This window comes from Piliocolobus tephrosceles, chromosome 10 (genome assembly GCF_002776525.5).
Source record: "Piliocolobus tephrosceles isolate RC106 chromosome 10, ASM277652v3, whole genome shotgun sequence".
NCBI lineage: Eukaryota > Metazoa > Chordata > Mammalia > Primates > Cercopithecidae > Piliocolobus > Piliocolobus tephrosceles.
The window spans coordinates 44,719,142-44,738,010 of NC_045443.1; the positions used below are offsets into that span (position 1 = coordinate 44,719,142).

The 18,869-nt window shown below is 39.1% G+C and overlaps 1 protein-coding gene across 1 annotated transcript in view; it reads right to left on the reverse strand.

Annotated features, from left to right (window-relative positions):
• Window positions 1-11,663: 11,663 nt before the first annotated feature.
• Window positions 11,664-18,869, reverse strand: part of RPAP3 (RNA polymerase II associated protein 3) — a 43,471-nt gene continuing 36,265 nt past the window's right edge. The window contains exons 14-17 of the mRNA XM_023231219.1: window positions 18,266-18,452; window positions 17,117-17,214; window positions 16,341-16,441; window positions 11,664-13,298 (exon numbers count right to left, since the gene is read on the reverse strand). Coding sequence (XP_023086987.1) covers window positions 13,213-13,298; window positions 16,341-16,441; window positions 17,117-17,214; window positions 18,266-18,452 — 472 coding nt within the window. The 3' untranslated portion in view covers window positions 11,664-13,212. The remainder of the gene's footprint in view (window positions 13,299-16,340; window positions 16,442-17,116; window positions 17,215-18,265; window positions 18,453-18,869) is intronic.

The window sequence follows — 18,869 nt, forward strand, 5'->3', positions numbered from 1 at the left end:
GTAGGTATCTCTGTAGGCCAGTAAAGCAGACCTGAATATTACATAGAAACAGCATTGCCCACCACGTCCGTGCACACACACACACCCCTCTCTCAAGGAAGAACAGTCCTTTCTGCACGTTCCTTTCTAACTGCATTTTTGTGACACCTCCTCCTCTTCAAAATTTAGTCAATATTTAGCTTACATCTAGGTCTCATGCACTAAAGTACTGAGGGGAGGAAAAATGCTGCCCACACACTCCACCCTAAGTCCCTAGAAAGACCTTGTGACACATTAGGAAGGGGACTTTCCTTGATGTAGGAAGATGGAGTTCTGACCTAGCTATGCTTAGGAACTGACTTTGAGGTATGCTCCCTGTCTGGACACTCCACCATGATTCCACGCTTCCCTACATGACCGTGGCCCAGGACTGTCAGGCTACAGGACAGAGTAAATCCAGCATCTCATAACAGGGCCCAAATAAGCACTGACATCTCTTCCTGTCTACCAACTACTCAAGCCAACCACCACAGCGACTGGCACAGAGGAGGCCTCCAGGACCTGTATGTTGGCTGAATGAATGAACTTGCCGTAACGAACTGTCCACCGTACTCCCTCCTTTCACCATATCCTCCTCCCAGGTTTCAATGCTGACCATGATCAAGTATTACATCTTCATTTTTGCTGATGCACATTTTGCTGATTTTGCTTCATGATGCACTAGAAGACTTCCACAGATACTAAACAGCCAAAATCTTTGTTTTGAGACAGGGTGTCACTCAATCGCTCAAGGTGGAGTACAGTGGCGCAAACTCAGCTCACTGCAACCTCTGCCTCCCACGTTCAAGTGATTGCCATGCCTCAGCCTCCGGAGTTGCTGGACTACAGGCATGCACCACTATGCCCAGCCGATTTTTTGTATTTTTAGTAGAGATGGGGTTTTGCCATGTTGCCTAGGCTGGTCTCGAACTCCTGAGCTCAGGCAATCTGCCCGCCTTGGACTCACAAAGTGCTAGGATTACAGGCATGAGCCACCGCGCTGGCCGAATTCTTAAGAAATTAAAATTCACTTTCACTTTTATTCCTATCAGAATGCTTTCTGCCACGTGCATACTGCTATTTTCTGAACATCCAGTGGGTGGCAGTAATACCGAGGAAATGCCAGCTGCCAGCCTGCCTTCTCCAGCCACGGTGCTCTTGTGTTATGCTGACAGTGGCTCAGCAACCATTGCAGTGTATAAGGAAGAATATGAGCATCTAAGTCAGACTAGCTTCTGCTTGACCCCCAGCTTCACAGGAAAACCTATTCTGCATGTTTCTAGGATTGAGATAATATATGCAAAATCCTTGGTACACTGCCTGCCACACAGTAGGATGCATATAAATATTAGCTACTATTAGTCTATTTGAATTGCCACGAACAAGGGAGTTCCACATGAGAAACAGAACATTATAACCCTATTCCTTTTTACATTCACTTGATATTCAAAAAACATTTTGAGGGAGGAATACTCTGAACACAATCCTATAAAAGGGAATTAAAATAATCCTCATTGATGATGAAAAGGTCTTTAAATGTCCAGACAACTGCTTTTAGCCAAACTTAAGGCTTATCTGAATACTTCATTCTCATTCTATACTGCTTGCATTCGTTCATTTATCTAGCAAACATTTATTAACTTCACATTATGTGCTAAGTACTGTACTTTGGAGATCAACTCTTTAAAATACATTGCACATTTATAATCTCACTGATAGGCAGACCAATTCTAGTTTTTCATGTCTCTTAGTTCAGGAGCCTGTTTTAAGAATACCATACACTAGGTGGCTTAAACAAGAAACATTTATTTCTCACAGTTCTGGACACTGAGAAGTCCATGATCAAGAAGCCAGCAGACCCGGTGTTTGGTGAGGGCCCTCTTCCTGGTTTGCAGATGGCTGTCGTCTCATTGTATCCTCACATGGCAGAGGACAGAGACAGAAAAAGAGCCAGAGAGAAAGGGGGTCGGGTAGGGGAAGAAGCTCTTTCCTGTTCCTTTTTAATATGGGTAGTAATCCCAGCATGAGGGCTCCACCCTGATGGCCCAATTACCTCCCAAAGGCCCCATCTCCACATACCATCACAGTGGGGATTAGGATTTCAACATACAGATTTTGGGTAGGACACAACATTCAGTCTGTAGCACCACTGAATCCATGGATTCATGGTCTGCAGTGCTACAGGGTTGACTCAGTAAACTGCTCTAACTATCCCACTGAACACAGTTGCAAAAGTCAAATAAGATAAACCGAAAATGTCATAAAGGGTCAGGCGTGGTGGCTCACGCCTGAATTCCCAGCACTTTGGGAGGTTGAGGCAGGCAGATCACCTGAGGTCAGAAGTTTGAGACCAGCCTGGCCAACAAGGTAAAACCCTGTCTCTACTAAAAATACAAAAATTAGTCAGGTGTGATGGTGTGCACCTGTAATCCCAGCTACTCAGGAGGCTGAGGCAGAACTGCTTGAACCCAGGAGGCAGAGGTTGCAGTAAGCTGAGATTGTGCCACTGCACTCCAAGCCTGGCAATAGAGTGAGACTCCATCTCAAAAAAAAAAAAAAGTCAACAAAACTATACAGCTCAGAGCACCTTGTTATGATAAAAGCTTATCTTCTATTGCTCTTATTGGGACAGAGTTCCAGAAGTATTCTAAATGGTGTTACAACTTCTGTTCTAGTACAGGATCGATGGAATGACTGAGTCATCTATTTTCATGTATTTCCACTACTCTGGCTACAGAATGGTTTGTTTTTTTAGCTTACCTTTTAAAATATCAAATTAATTTACAATCAGCCAGGCATGGTGGCTCACACCTGTAATCCCAGCACTTTAGGAGGCCGAGATGGGCGGATCACAAGGTCAGGCGATGGAGACCATCCGGGCTAACACAGTGAAACCCCGTCTCTAATAAAAACACAAAAAATTAGCCAGGCGTGGTGGTGGGTGCCTGTCGTCCCAGCTACTTGGGAGGCTGAGGCAGGAGAATGGCGTGAACCCAGGAGGCAGAGCTTGCAGTGAGCCAAGATCGCGCCACTGCACTCCAGCCTGAGCGACACAGCCAGACTCTGTCTCAAAAATAATATTACAATCAAATTAATTTACAACTTTTGCCTGGTGTTCATGGACAATGCACAGCAACAACTGTCTCCAGCTTTGTTTGCTTTTCACTCAGTGAACATTTACCAAGTGCCTCCTCAGTGCTCTGCCCTGTGCACACTGGTCTCCCTCCTGAGGTGGCGGAAACTGCAGTGACTCATTACTCAAAGAGAACCAGCCAAGGATCAGAAGAACGTTTGATATATTTCAGTAACTTATTAGTAGCTGAGAATATTTTATCACTGATGACAGTTTTCTATGTTTTTTGCTATTTCTTATGGCCTATGCTCAACCCTTATTAATCTGCTTGTTTCATCCTGATTTCATCTGTTTCATCCACCCAAAGGATGCCCCTAGTTTTAGGAAACATTTTCCCCCACGATCAGCTTCAGGATCATCACGAATGTGTTCACTGGCTTGGGTGATCTGAAATGTCAATAAAGCAAGCTATAACTGGTGGGTTAAAATTGACCCCAGGACTCAGGCATATCTTTCTCATTTACACTACTCCCTGAAGATATAACAAACCAAAAGAAAGATTCTAGTGAGGCCCAAATATTGAGTTTTACCCATGTCAACTGCCTGAGTGCCTGCACTCTGTATCTTCTTTTCCTCTGACCTTTCAGGTTGGTATTTTGAAAGCAGGAAGTTTAAATGCTGAAGTGTCACATAAAATTTAAGAATCTTTTAAGAGACAAACCAAGTAACAATTCTACCACTGTTCTCCATCCCAAGATGTCTCCTGAGTGAACAGGTCTGGGCTTTGATGTGCCATTCAAGAAAGGTGCCACAGCAATTCCCACCCTACCATTCTGCTATCCATCTGTATCTCTCAGAAGTTAAGATGGATCCTGTTAAGAGAAGCCATGAACCCTCCTCCACCTAAACCAGATCAGACCCACCCTTCTAGGCCTCCTCAGACCCCACCTCTTCCATGCCACCTTCCCTGTCTATTCCCCAGATTGCCACCTCCAGAATCATCAAACCCCTGATGGAGTCATCACTCACAGTCTTACTTCTTTGCAGTTCTTAGCACAGCACCAGTCACTACAAAAGCACGGTACTGATTCCATAAGCCACAAGGGAAATGTCTCCTACCTCCCATTTGACTGGCTGCTTGTGATCACAGAAGTCAAACACACTGAAGGAGGGTCTTCTGCTTAGGTAAACTGCCCATATACCTGGATCCTGGGATAGGCCTCCAGGATTGCAGATTCCAGATGAACCCAAGGCCAAGCCCTCTGGAGACCCCTGCAGTGTTAACTACAGCCTCCTCCAGAGCTGCATTCAGCAGGACACCAGAGCAAGGCATACACACATAAACCTTGGGTCTGTTACTGTTGTTTGGTATTTTGTCTATTACAAAATATAAATGGATATTCTAAATGTTTTAGTCTAATTGGGCTACAGTAACAAATCACCATAAACTGGGTAGCTTATAAACAACAAAAATTTATTTCTCATCATTCTAGATAATGGGAAGTCAAAGATCATGGCAGATTTGATGGCTGGTGAGGGATAATCTTCTTGCTATAACCTCCCTTGGGAGAAGGGACAAGGCAGCTCTTTGGGATTTTTTTATTAAATAAGGTCACTAATCCCATTCATGAGAGCTCTGACCTCATGACTTAATCACCTCCCAACAGACCTACTTCCTAATACCATCACACTGGGGATTCGTTTTCAACATATGAATTTGGGGAGACACAGAAATTAAGACCATAGCAAAAAATTATATACTAGGTGAACAGCATTTATTACATAAAATTACCCAGAGGCCTTTGTTTACTTAATTCAAACTCTAATTGTAAGCATCAGCTAATGGAGGCTCCCAGATCCCTGAGGTGTTCCTACTTTAGGAGTGGTTATTTCCAGAGACAGAATGTAAGGAATTTTGTCTCCTTGCTGCTACTAGGTTAAAATTACTGCTGTATAAAATTCAAAGACGTCACAAATCTTAAAAGCCTTATGGCTAGACAGGCTGCCGTTAAGACGAAATTGAAGTGAGGCTACCCATCCTCATGTTTGATGGGAAATAAATTTTAAACTTATATAAGCTCAACAAAACAATCATGTTAAAAACTATTTTTAATCAAGTCTTTTTGTTGCCCCAAATTATTATTTGACAAAGTAGAATCAAACTGATTGGGACAGCCTATATCATGTGTGGCTTGATTTTTCTTCTCTTTAAGTGATTACAATGAAAAAGTCATGAAGAGTGTAATTCTCTCATGAATTAGACTTGACAGTCCTACATTAAATAACCACAGTAAGAGGTGAAACTCACTAATTCTAGCCTAATGTCATAATAATCTAGACTGATCACTCAATAAATATTAGCTGAGCATCTGCCATAGACAAAGCCAGCGTTAGCACTAATGACATCTAAGATGATGTCACGACCCTCCAGGAACTTAAAATCCAGTTATGTGCACACCTGAAAAATTAACAAATAAAAAACAAAGGGAAAATGTTACCAGTCAACTCAAACTCTATCCCCCATGTCACCTTCCATAGTGTACAGAATTGCCTACAACCTCAAGGTCAAGTCAAGGTGCTCATGACTATGCTATTCACACATGGCCTTCACCTATGCTGATCCTGCCACCTGGATATCCTACTTCCCACTGTGCACCTGGACCATCCTTCTCAAGTCTCATATCAAATGCTGCCTCTTCCTTCCCTGTCCCACCAAGTCTGATTCAGGGCTGCCCTCTGTGCTCTTTCCAAACCTTTATTAGGGCACTCATGACACTGTGCTGTAACTGCAGATTTATTTGACTCCCCAGCTACCCTGTGTGTTACTGAAGGGCAGAAGTTATGTCTGTTTTCTCATGCTTAATCCCCTACCAGGTACATTATAGACACTTAAGAAATGTTTGAATGAATGAATGCCCACAAGTCCTGTGGATTCTCCCTCCTACATATATTTTTAAAATCCATCTTGTCGGCTGGGCATGCCTGTAATCCCAGCACTTTGGGAGGCCGAGATGGGGTGGATCACTTGAGGTCAGGAGTTCGAGACCAGCCTGGCCAAGATTGTGAAACCCCATCTCTACTAAAAATATAAAACTTAGCTGGACATGGTGGCACATCCCTGTAATCCTACTTGGGAGGCTGAGGCTAGAGAATCGCTTGAACCCAATAGGCTGAGGCTACAGTGAGCCAAGATCGCATCACTGCACTCCAGGCTGGGTGACAGGAAGGCTCTGTCTCAAAAAAATAAAAATAAAAATCCATCCTGTCTTCTCTATACATCCAAGAGAACAACATATAGAATGGTGGTTGGGCATGTGGCTTCTGGAATCAGACTACTTGGTACAGTATCTCTGCTCCACCACCTGTTAATCAGATGTCTATGGGCAAATTATATAACCTATATAAGCCTCCGTTTCCTTACCTTTAAAATGAAGCCCTTGAGTGATTCTGGATCACTTTCAGAAAATTGACCTTTTTGTCACAGCAAAGGCCTTTCATAATCTGGCTCCTACTTCTCCACCATCTCCCCACAGCCAAGCCCCAAGTACCTCCACTGCCTGCAAATCCCTAAATGTTTCCTGTTTTCATACTCCTCTGTTCCAAGCTGTTCTAAGTCATGCTTTCCCCACATCCGCCCGGATTCTTTGTAATCCTTCATGTCTGAGACTAGATGGCTCCTCTGCAGAGATGCCTTTCTCAATCCTACAGGTGAGCTTTGAGTCCTGCCTCTTAGACTTCTATCATTATATTTGTCACCCTTTTTATAGTTCATGTTTCTTGTCCAATTCCCCCAACAGATTGAGATACTTCAGGGTAGAGGCTGTGGCTTAGCATAGCAGCTGGCACATAATATGTGTTGCTGAATTAAGAGTTAAATCCACAAATCAGAAAGCCCTTGGTCAAACACATTGTCCCAATATTTAACTCAGAAGATGGCCATCACAAGAAGTCTCATAAGCAGTGAGGTGTCTTGCAGGCTGTGTGCACAGGTGACATGATGAGAGCAATGCTAAAGGAAGATTTAGCTGGCAGAGGCACACAGTGGATTATACAGGAGTACAGCCAGAGAGACACTTTAAGGGTTACTGCCATCTTCAGGACATGAGGTGACACATGGCAGACACTGCAAGGGGAAAGCTCACTGGACTTCATGAGTTAGTGATTGGATGTAGGCAAAAAGAAGTAGGGGTCAAAAATATTGCTAAGGTTGAAATTTGTGTCTGAACCAACAAAGGCCACATTAAAAGAAGGGCAGTCAGGAGAGACGGCTAGAATGGGGCTGCTGGATTGCAAGGGCAATGAGCTGCTATTTACAATGCTGGATTCTGGTCAGTAATAGCACACCAAGGAATAACAGTACAGAACCAGGGAAAAAGACTAGCACTTGGGAAAAAGGAGAGCAATTAAGAAACAAATTTGGGAATTGTTAGTAGAGGTTCTGAGTAGTCAAGCTCTCAGGGGAGAGGAGAGGGACAAGGACTAGACACTGAAGATGCAAAGAAAAAGGAGACAGAGACAGAGCTATGAGGAGGAGGCAAGGAACCATAGGGTGAACTGTCACCAAGGCCAAGATAGCCAACCAGGTCAAATGCTACAGGGGGTCAAGGACAGTAAGAATTAAGGGGAAAATGACTAATTTTACCATCACAGAACTACTTGGGATAGCCAGGAGAGAGACAGGACATGGACATGGTCAAAGGACCATTCCTCTAAGCAGGGAAATCCAGACTTGCTTGTAGTCAGGGGAGGAGCCTCAGAAAATAGAGGACAACAGGATACAAGATAATAGAAAAGAGAGAAGGGCATGGGCTCGAGGCCCATACTCTAAAAAAAGGAGATATACATGCAAGAGAAAACAAATAACCTCTTCAGAGTTAGCTCTTATAACTCATACCTAAAATGAAAAATCAATACCAGACAGATCAAGCCCTAAAAAGGCATAAGCCTTCAGCTTTTCACAAATTTGATAGTTGAGATGTATAAACTGTGCATCCAAAACCCCTGGTGTCGCAAAAGAAGAGATGCTTGCTAAACAATCATAGGCCTCAGGGTTATGGACTGAGAAAACAGCTGATTTACCCTGAAGTTAACAAAGCTTAAGCTCCAGGAACTCTCACTTGCACAGGCCACTTTCACCCTGAGAGGGGCTCCAGGGAAGTGATTACATGACTATGTTTTTACAAACTACATTTTCAAACTAAATTTCAAAACAAAGACATTTTAACCACAAGCAGTCTAGACTGCTGTCCCTTTCCACTCTAACTTCCCTGCACCAAGTGTTCTGAGATCTAGACTATGAAGTAGCTGGGTGTTATGGAATATATTTACATTGTCTGCAGTCATTTCTGTACCAGGTTGAACTACTGCTCACCATCTCAGCATAGGAAGATTTTAGGGATACTCCTACTGTCCATACCATCAACCTTCCCAGTTTTAGGCCAGAAGTTGAACCATGATATAAATGCATTAGACAGTAACCAGCCCCAGAAGTACATGTGCAGTGGCAAACAAAATTTGTAATGTATGGATCCCAAAGCTAATCTGTGGAGATACTTCTCAGTCTTCCGACATGTATTGTAACAGGATGCTTCATGGATGCCTGGTCAAAATGGGAGATCTGCCTTGCCAGAAATATATACTCATATAAACCCCTGAATCATATGGCTCAAATACAAAAGAAACACGGTAGAGATTTTCTCAAACTTGGCAACAATCCTAAAAACTTACATGACAGAACCAATAATTAGTTATGAAGACAAAGCTTTTAAATTATCAGTAACAAAAAACTTAATTTCATCACATGCTTTTTGCCAACGTCACCCTCTCTGTGCCCACTCTCCCCAGTCTGCTTTATGTGCTCCTTTTCCAATCTGTTAAATGTGGGTGTTAGTTCTGTTCCACTTACCCAGTCACCCTTTTCTCCTGATTCTATACTTCCAAGTAATCTCATCTAATCCTGAGACTTCACCTACATGCTTTTTAATGTCCAAACCCAAATCACCATCCTTAATCTATTTCAATGACCAAAGGGATCACAAATGAACAAATCCCAAATTGAACCTCTCTCTCAGCCACTCAACCAAACTTTCCACTGCCACATATGGTGTCACCACCCGCTGTGGTCTATATTTCAGTGAATGAAAGCACTGTCCTAGGGGAAAAAAATCTAGGCACAACCATTAATGCTTCCTTCTGCTTCTCAACTTGCTTCCCAGTCCACACGGGATCACCAAATTGTACAAGTTAGGAAGCATTCACATTATGTGCCAGGGATGCCGTTCACGCAGACCACAATGTAAAGGGTGCTCTTTGGAGTTAAGCCCTGAATGTGAGGGCCCTGAATCTGCTGCCAAATCTTGCCCATTCTACTTCCCAAATATATCTCCATTCTGGTCACTTCTCTCCATCCTCACAGCTAGTACGCTTGTTCAGGACACCATACTCTCTTGCCTTAGGTACCCCAAAGTCCTCTGACAAGTTCCCGTCTCTAATGTCCCCAGGCAATTGCTCTTCCCATAGTAGCCAAAGTAAATTCTATAAAATACAAATTTGAGAATCACCTTCCCATATAAACTATCACTAGTTCCGCAGTACCCTCAGGATGAAGTTTAAATGTCCTCTAGAATCTCAACCCTTCTTTCTTCACCAGCCTCATTTCTAACCATTATCCAGTTCCCACTCTATGCTGGAAATAAAACAAGTTTTCTCAAACTTGTCTTGTCTTTTGCATCTGTTGTTCCTGGTATTTCCCATGATCCCTTGGTATTACCTGTTTTGCATTTATTACACTGTACCTCTTTATTTGTATCCCCCCCATCCCATCCCACCTCCCACTTCATTGTAAGCTTCGTGAGGAAAGAATCCATGTTTACTGTATTCATTTTTGTATTTCCAGTGCCTAGCAGTGCCTGGCATTATATGTAGATTCAAGAAATATTTGTTAAATTAATTAAATGAATGAATCAAACAGAAGTTTCCTTAACATTAAATTTTTAATGTTTCTTTAAACATAACTCTGATAAAGGTCAAACATTAAGAAAGAATTGCAAAAAGGTAAAATGAGCCTTGGTACTATGTTTAGAAATGCCTCCTGTTAACAGAGATAATGGATTTATATGTTGGAAGTACAACTTTTTTCAAATGCATTAGCACAAATTGTTAAAATGGTGAGGACTTGGGTATACTCCATCAATTTATTAAATTGAGTGTAACTAAAACAAGAGTGGGAGACAGCCAATAAATGATGGGCATGGTGCTTCCGCCAACAATACAAGAATAATTATGATGTAAATGTTGCTATCAAGTCAAAAGACACAATTAACAGTAAATAACTACATTTCCAGAAAGAAACCACTTGGGAAAGTACTGCTTTTGTACCTTTAAGGCAATAATATTACTATTATTAACAAAAATGACTGAGCACTATGTGACAGGCACTAATATGCTAATACTTACAAGTATTAGCCTTTCCAAAAATCTTTGAGGTAGGCATTTATTAATATTCTATTTTATATGAGAGGAAACTGAAGCTGAGAGGAGCTAAGCAGTATGTCCAAATTCACAAGCTAATTGAGTGCAATAGGCTGTATACTCAGGTTACTTGACCCAAAAATGACTCTATTAACCACTATGCTATTTAACAATATGATAGCCCCTAAAAACTGTTCTTTATTCTGATCACTTTTAGGACATGATGGTAATTGTAATAATAATAGTAACAACGGTAGCTTACTATATATCCAGCCCTGCTCCAAAAACAAAATGTGTGCATTTGTTCAATCCTCACTTATACCCATTCTACAGATTTCAAAAACAAAGAATAGAAAAGTAACTTGTTCGAGGCCCTAAAGCCAGATTCAAACTCAAGAAGTCTGAATTCAGAGCCTCTGGTCTTAAATCACTACATGAAAATGTCTCTGGGGAGAAATCAGGCTAACATTAGAAATTTTTTAAAATTCAAATTCTACAGTAAATCTTGTGGTCTGTACTTCATCAGTTAACAGTCTCTACACAGGTAACACAACATAAAAACTGCAGCTGGGAGGCCAGGCGCGGTGGCTCCTGCCTGTAATCTCAGAACTTTGGGAGGCCAAGGCGGGCGGATCACGAGGTCAGGAGATCAAGATCGTTCTGGCTAACACGGTGAAACCCCGTCTCTACTAAAAACACAAAAAAATTAGCTGGGCGTAGCGGCGGGCACCTGTAGTCCCAGCTACTCAGGAGGCTGAGGCAGGAGAATGGCGTGAACCCGGGAGGCGGAGCTTGCAGTAAGCCGAGATCAGGCCACTGCCCTCCAGCCTGGGCGACTGAGTGAGACCCTATCTCCAAAAAAAAAAAAAAAAAAAAAACTGCAGCTGGGAGTAGTTCAAATAGCTCTACATTAAGAGAAGACAGCACGTTCTGAACTGTTTTTAGCTCTATAATCATGCAGAGAACATTAACCCTCTGAGCCTCCTTTTCTTACATTAAGAATGACAATAACATTACCTGCCCTGACTACCTCGTAAGTTTCTTCAAAGGATCATACCTTAGTCCATTCAGGTTGCTATAATAAAATGTCAAACTGGGTAGCTTACATTAATAAAAACAGAAATTTATTTCTTACAGTTCTGGAGGCTGGGGAATCCAAGATGAAGATGCCAGCAGATTCTGGTCTCTGGTGTCCGGTGAAAGCCCACCTTCTTATTTGTAGATGGTGCCTTCTTATGTGTCCTTACATGGTGGAATTGGTGAATAAGCTCTTGGGGGCCTCTTTTACAAGGGCCTGCCCTCCTGACCTAATCACTTCCCAAAGGCCCCACCTCTGAAGACCACTGTCTTCAGCGTTAGGATTTCAACATATGAATTTGTAGGGGATATAAACATTCAGATCATAGCAGATAAAAAGCTAAAATCCATTGCCTGTTTATATATCATAATACATTTGACAATGAACAAAAAATAAACGCTATCTTAAGTGTATTGTAAAGCATTCAAATTATCCAAATTACAAACATATCTCAATAATTTATACCACAACCTGGAGAAATTATCTTTGTAAATAAATTATGATTACTTCTCAAACAATTCATAAGAATAGTAATATGTATAATGGCAATAAAAATTAACAATATTGTATAAAATTGTAAACTGAACTGTCTTATTGATGCTGATAATCATAGGATGGTGTCCTAACATTTTTTAACAACTTGATAGTCTCTAAAATTACACTGGTTTTACCAGTGTTTACACCATGCCAAAAATTTGCTAGGCTGCTACTTTAAACATTTACTTAATATGATTCTTGTGTCAAATTCAATTAAATTTTATAAGTATCAGTTGAGCACCTAACTATGTGCAAAGGTTTGTACTAGGTACCATGCAGAGCATAGTGATGAATAGAGTTCTAGCCCTACTTTCAAAAGCTTACAAATGCTACACTCACATCCAACACATACATATGGAATATATACTAATTAGTACTTTAAACATTACTAATTTTTACATTTTTACACCTTCATTAGATTATCTGTCCTTAGCTGGTATGTAACATGGATATCATAAGGGAAAAAACCCTATGGCATTAAAATGTAAGAATACTGTGATACTTCAGTTAACCTAGTTTGAAAGTCTAGTTAAAAGTCTTCTTTCTTTCAACATAAATACTAAAAATATATACCCTGCAACTAAATAACTTTATGTTAGTGAATTGGCACAATAACATTAAAAAGTTTTATAAAGAAAGGACCTCACTATTTAACTTCCTCTATACAAAGGTAATTATTCATATGCTAACGAAGCAGCTTTGGCATGTATTTACAAAAACTCATGAAAATATAAAAATAATGTTACATTTACGGGTCACTGAAGAATGTATCTAAATTTAACATTTAAAATGACTCATAAAATAAAATGCTGATCCTTACAAACATACCTCATTGTTTATATTTTTATTTTCAGAAAAACACAGAGTTCACTTGAATACAATTCTCACCAGTTAAATCACAATTCACTTTATAGTTAATTAGGTTCAAAGATAGTCCTTTCCTGCTATATAATTTCATTTTCTTAAAAAGCAAAACAGTCAGTAGAAAAAATTTACATATGAAAGTCAAAAACAATTATTTCAGCAAAAATGGAAATCAACCACCATATCTTTTCTTGAGTTCTTCGACAGAATTATCCTTCAATCCTGACTTGTCTATGTGATTAAATAATGCATGTGCAACTGAAAAAGAAAAAAAAAATCTCCATTTTAATCTCATTTTTTAAAAACCAAGCAAAATGTAAATTAAAAGGAGCAATCTGATATGTCAAAAACATTTTATATTTTAAAGCAATAAATAGGTTTATAAATTCTAATTCAGATGTTTAAAAAGCCAATCTGAGAATACAAAATTATATAGCAATCCAACAATGGTTCTTTCCAGAATATTTTGCTTTAGTAGTATAAAATTTCCCCTGCATTCTCAATATTAATCTTGCAGATTAAACTTAATTCATTCTGTACTACCTTTAAAATGTTCACCCTATCTAACAAGTGAACTTTTATTTACTTAATATTTTTATTTCAATTAAACTGTTTTTCAAACTTAAATCATTTTATTTTAAAAGAAAACTTTACATCACTACTGCAAACGAAAAAGAGCAATGACATCGATGAAATCACACTTGATAGGACATTTAAATATTTTTATATTACAAATTAAAACTACTAAATGTTAAGAATAAGATTATGAATCGCAAAAAAATCGTATTTACTACCACTAATCGGTCGACACTCAACATTAGGAAAACACTGTTATAGTTCATGCTTCTCAACATTAAAACTGGAGAACTGGCTAAGTTATTAATGATAATGGCAATAATAAAAGATAACAACAGCTAAGTATTTACTGAATACTCAGTTGCATGCCAGAACCATTCTAAGTGCTTTCCATGTTTAACTTAGCAGACAGGGGAAACCCCATCAAGACAGTACTATTTGTCAGCCAGTCTGAAGAGCCCACTTGCATTCTCGGACACCTTGAACTTATCACATTAGAGTTACAATAAATTCATTCATTCAACACACTAACACTGAGGGGTTATTATGTACTAGCACTGAGGCCCAGAGAACGAGGTAGACAAAGTTTCTGCTGTCATGGAGCTTTCATTCTATTAGAGAGGGAGATATAATAAACATACACATAAACCACTGTCAGTTAGTAATGTATTATGAAGAGAAATAAAGCAAGGTAAGAAGAGAGAGGTTGATTGGGGGTTGGTAAAGAAAGATGTCTTTGAAGCGGTGATAGATGAAAACCAAATGAAGAAGCACACAAGTGAAGATATGTAGGAAGATATCTTAGGTTAAGAGAAGAGCCAAACACAAAGTCCTCGAGGCCAAAATAAGTTTGGCAGTTTGGTAATTTTTTTTTTTTCTTTTGAGACGGAGTTTCACTCTTGTTGCCCAGGCTGGAGTGCAATGGTGCAATCTCAGCTCACTGCAACCTGTGCCTCCCAGGTTCAAGCAATTCTCCTGCCTCTGCCTCCCAAGTAGCTGGGATTACAGGTGTCCACCACCACACCCAGCTAATTTTCTCATTTTTTTTTTTTTTTTGTATTTTTAGTAGAGATGGGGTTGCACCATGTTGGCCAGGCTGGTCTTGAGCTCCTGACTTCAGGTGATCCGCCTGCCTCAGCCTCCCAAAGTGCTGGGATTACAGGCGTGAGCCACTGTGCCCAGTCGGCAGTTTGGTATATTAAAAGCTACATAAAACCACTACAACAGGGCAGAGTGGTTGAAAAAAGAGCGGTAAAAGATGAGGTCAAAACAGTAATAAGAAACAGTAACATTTTTCAGGGATTTCAAGGAACATTTCTGGTTAACTAAAGCTAAAACCAAAACTTTTGGTTTAAACCCTCACTATTAAATATATATATATTATTTTTATTTAACTATTTGAGGCAGAGTCTCACTCTGTTGCCTAGGCTGGAATGCAGTGGCACAATCATGGCTCACTGACGCCTCAACCTTCTGCGCTGAAACGATTCTCACACCTCAGCCCCCCAAGTAGCTGGGACTACAGATGCACGCCACCGCAACCAACTGTATTTTTTGTAAAATTCCTGTATTTTTTGTAAAGACAGGGTTTTGCCATGTTGGCCAGGCTGGTCTCAAGCGATCCTCCCACTTTAACCTCCCAAAGTGCTGGGATTACAGGCATGAGCCACCATGCCTGGCCTAAAAATATATATATCTAAATTACATGTCCACTTCCCTAAGTATAATTTCAAAAGTATCTTTCTTATAGATTTAAAAATCATTCAACATCACTGCTAAAAAGATAAAGAAGAAATAAAAGAAGCCCATGTATGTTTAGCACAGGAGGTATTTGAAAATGGTACACTGAGTTTTGCTAATTTTTAAAAATAAAAAAACAGACACACTTGTATATGAATGATTTTTCTCTTTTTTCCTGAAACGAGTATAGTCCAAAACTCTGAGTAACTGAAGTTTCTGCATAGTGCAATTTTGCTTTAATTAGGATTTCGCAAAATGGACTCTTTATGCCAAAGATTGTGATGTGGAAATAAAAGAGAAATAAAATTCTTCAGGTTCATCATCTGCCACTTATTGCTCCCTATTCTACAATCCAGCCATACCACTTTAAATTCTCTGGACTCAGTTTGTTCTTTCCTGCCTTAGAACCGCCGCACATATCATTATTTCAGTTTAAAACTCTCTTGCCCAGCCTTTCCTCTGACTCTTGCACTTCTTTGAGAATTCAGCTAAAATCAAACTCAAGGAAATTACCTCTCTCAGAATGGATCAGGCCTTTACTGTACCTCACCTGGTTACATGGTCCTGTGGCTTTGATCCTTCATATACTCAGTAACAGTAGGAACTCAACCATTATACCATTTACTGAGTTTTCAAGTAGAACTCAGACCATGGAGTTGGACTGCCTGGGTTCGAATCCTAGGTCTGGCTTCCTAGCTATGCAACCTTAGCAAGTTTCTTAGCCTCTCTAGACCTCAGTCTCCTCCTCCGTAAAAGGAGAGTGAAAACAGTATCTACACTTCATAATACTGTCAGGACTAACAATACAATTTTAACTGTTGTTATCCAATTTAATTAACTTAAATATAATTTAATATAATTTAAATATAATTAAATGTAACCTTATACAGAGTAAATAGTCAATAAAAGTCAGCTATTATTTGTTGAATGAATAAAGGAAAGTACAAAAATAAACAAACATGTGAAAACTTTCATAGAACTTACTCTTCTTCTCTGTTTCTGACATAAACATCACTGCCATATCAAACCTTTTTAGTTCAGAAAGTCTTTGTAAGATTTCAAAGATGAGTGATGGTTTTTCTTTCCTGAAATAATCCAAATATAAAAACAAAAGATCAGTTCAAAGTAGCTCATTTATTAATAATTCTGTTTACTAACACAAGGCACCTAATTATACATAAATGGCATTATTTTTCCCCTGGATATTACCTATGTTTTAAATGCCCAAATGAAGAGATTTATCAAGTCAACTGAAGAAATTACAATATTCTTAAATAAGAGCTTAGCATGGAAACTATCATTCTGTTAAAACACTGGTCACTTCCACACCCTACTTTTCTCTACGAAAAAATTAAGAGTCCTTTTTCCTCCCTTTTAAACTTTTCCCTTTTTATTGTTTGTACTTGTCATTTCCTTGCAACTTCTGTAACAATGAAACTTACAAAAAAGCTAACTTTGCTATATGCTGCTAATTTGCTATATACATTCAAAAAGAATGAACTCCCCAAATCATTGGAAATAGCATAGCATTATGAGAGTACAGTAAATCCTCACTTAACATCATCAATAGGTTCGTGAAAACTGCGACTTTATGTGAAATGGCATACTGTATAAACAAACCAACTTTACCATAGGCCAACTGATATAAACAAGACTTATGTTCCTATGTCTTAATCATTTAATTAAAGTTGCAGTTTCCAAAAACCTATCAATGACATTAAGTGAGGACTTACTGTATAACTAAAAAAAACTTGACTTACTCAATGTAAAAGTCATGCAGAATTTTAATGATCTGGTTGAATACATCTGGATCCAGATTTTTCTGAAACAACTTAGGATACAAAGATGGTTCAATTTGCTTGAAAAATAAAAATAAAAAGTTAGACAATTAATTGATGGCAACACTTACAGATCACAAATTACACAACAATTGCTTGGGTAAAAATAGTAAAGAATAACTACTTTGGGAGGCCAAGGTGGGAGGATCACCTGAGGCTGGGAGTTCGAGACCAGCCTGACCAACATGACGAAACCCCATCTCTACTAAAAATACAAAACATTAGCCGGGGGTGGTGGTGCATCCCTGTAATCCCAGCTACTCGGGAGGCTGAGGCAGGAGAATCACTTGAATCCGGGAGGCGGAGGTTGTGGTAAGGTGAGATTGCACCACTGCACTCCAGCCTAGGCAATAAGAGCAAAACTCCATCCCAAACGAAAAGAAAAGAATAACTACTATGCATTAGCACTTATGAATAATAATGGAGTCACATTAAAATGCAATTATGATAGAAGAATGAAAGTTATAGGAACTGCATGATAATCACTCTGTTCCAGTCACAGAAAAGTCTTATGAGCGGAAGAAATACACATCATCCTAAGACAGACAGAAAACTTTAGAGGCTCTCAAAGAACACTAGAGATTTGAAAAAGTAGAATTACATGGGAAAACGTATGTGGAAGTAATTTTATATTGCATAATTATAAGGAAATGTTACTCTCATTACACTTGAAAAAGACCATGCTAATCCATTATTTGCTAAATTTCATAGGATTTGATTCTTTTTCTTAGAGCAAATATTATAAGAATGATTGCCTACATATTGCAAGTACTGCTTGGCATACAGAAGACACTCAATGCATTTTAGGATTTTTATGAAGAATTAAGCTTAAGCTAATCTATATGAAATTAGATTAAGTTATTTGAGACAATGGAATTTGACACAGAAACTATTGAAAAAGGAGAACACCCAGGTTCCCTGGTTGTAAATATTTTTAAATGGTCTGACCAGGGTGATGTATTCTACAATAATATCTTACAAAAAGCAAATATGGCACCATTATTATAAAGTGACAAAAGAAGTTCTCTGACCTTTTACTTACAACAGAAGTACTAGCTTCCTCTCTCTTACCTTTAAATACTGAAACAACATATGTGGAGAACTTTTCAATTGTCTAAAATCAGATTCGAGCTGGAACGAGTTTGCAGGAATTGGAGGAAGAACAGCTGTGGCAAACTGAGCAGGTTTTTGTCCTATCTCTCTAGTCAATTTCTCGCTGTAAGACTGACATACATCCTGTTTCAAACTGGCTTGAGGTCTGAAATATTTCAGAGGTATCAAACAGAAAAGAACCATAAATAATCAGCTCAATCAAGGAGACATCAATAAAAATTTTTAAATTTTTGATATTATATAATCTATTTGTATTATACAAGCATTCAAAATTATTTCAGTTAATAATATATAAACATAATTTGGCAAAACAGATTAAGCTCCTGCAAATTTTCATATGCTGGCTATGTAATGACTATTCTACTCTGCTGGGCAGCTAGCCCATCCACCTTTTGAGTATACCATTTCTATATATCTCAGTTACCGTGTCACATACACTAATGATTTAGCCTTTCAAAGATCTAAATGATCATTTTCAAGATACTCCAAAAAGGAAGAAATGCATCTTCCAAAAAAAAAAAAAAAACTGCCTATTTAGTATTGTCCCATGATCTATACTATC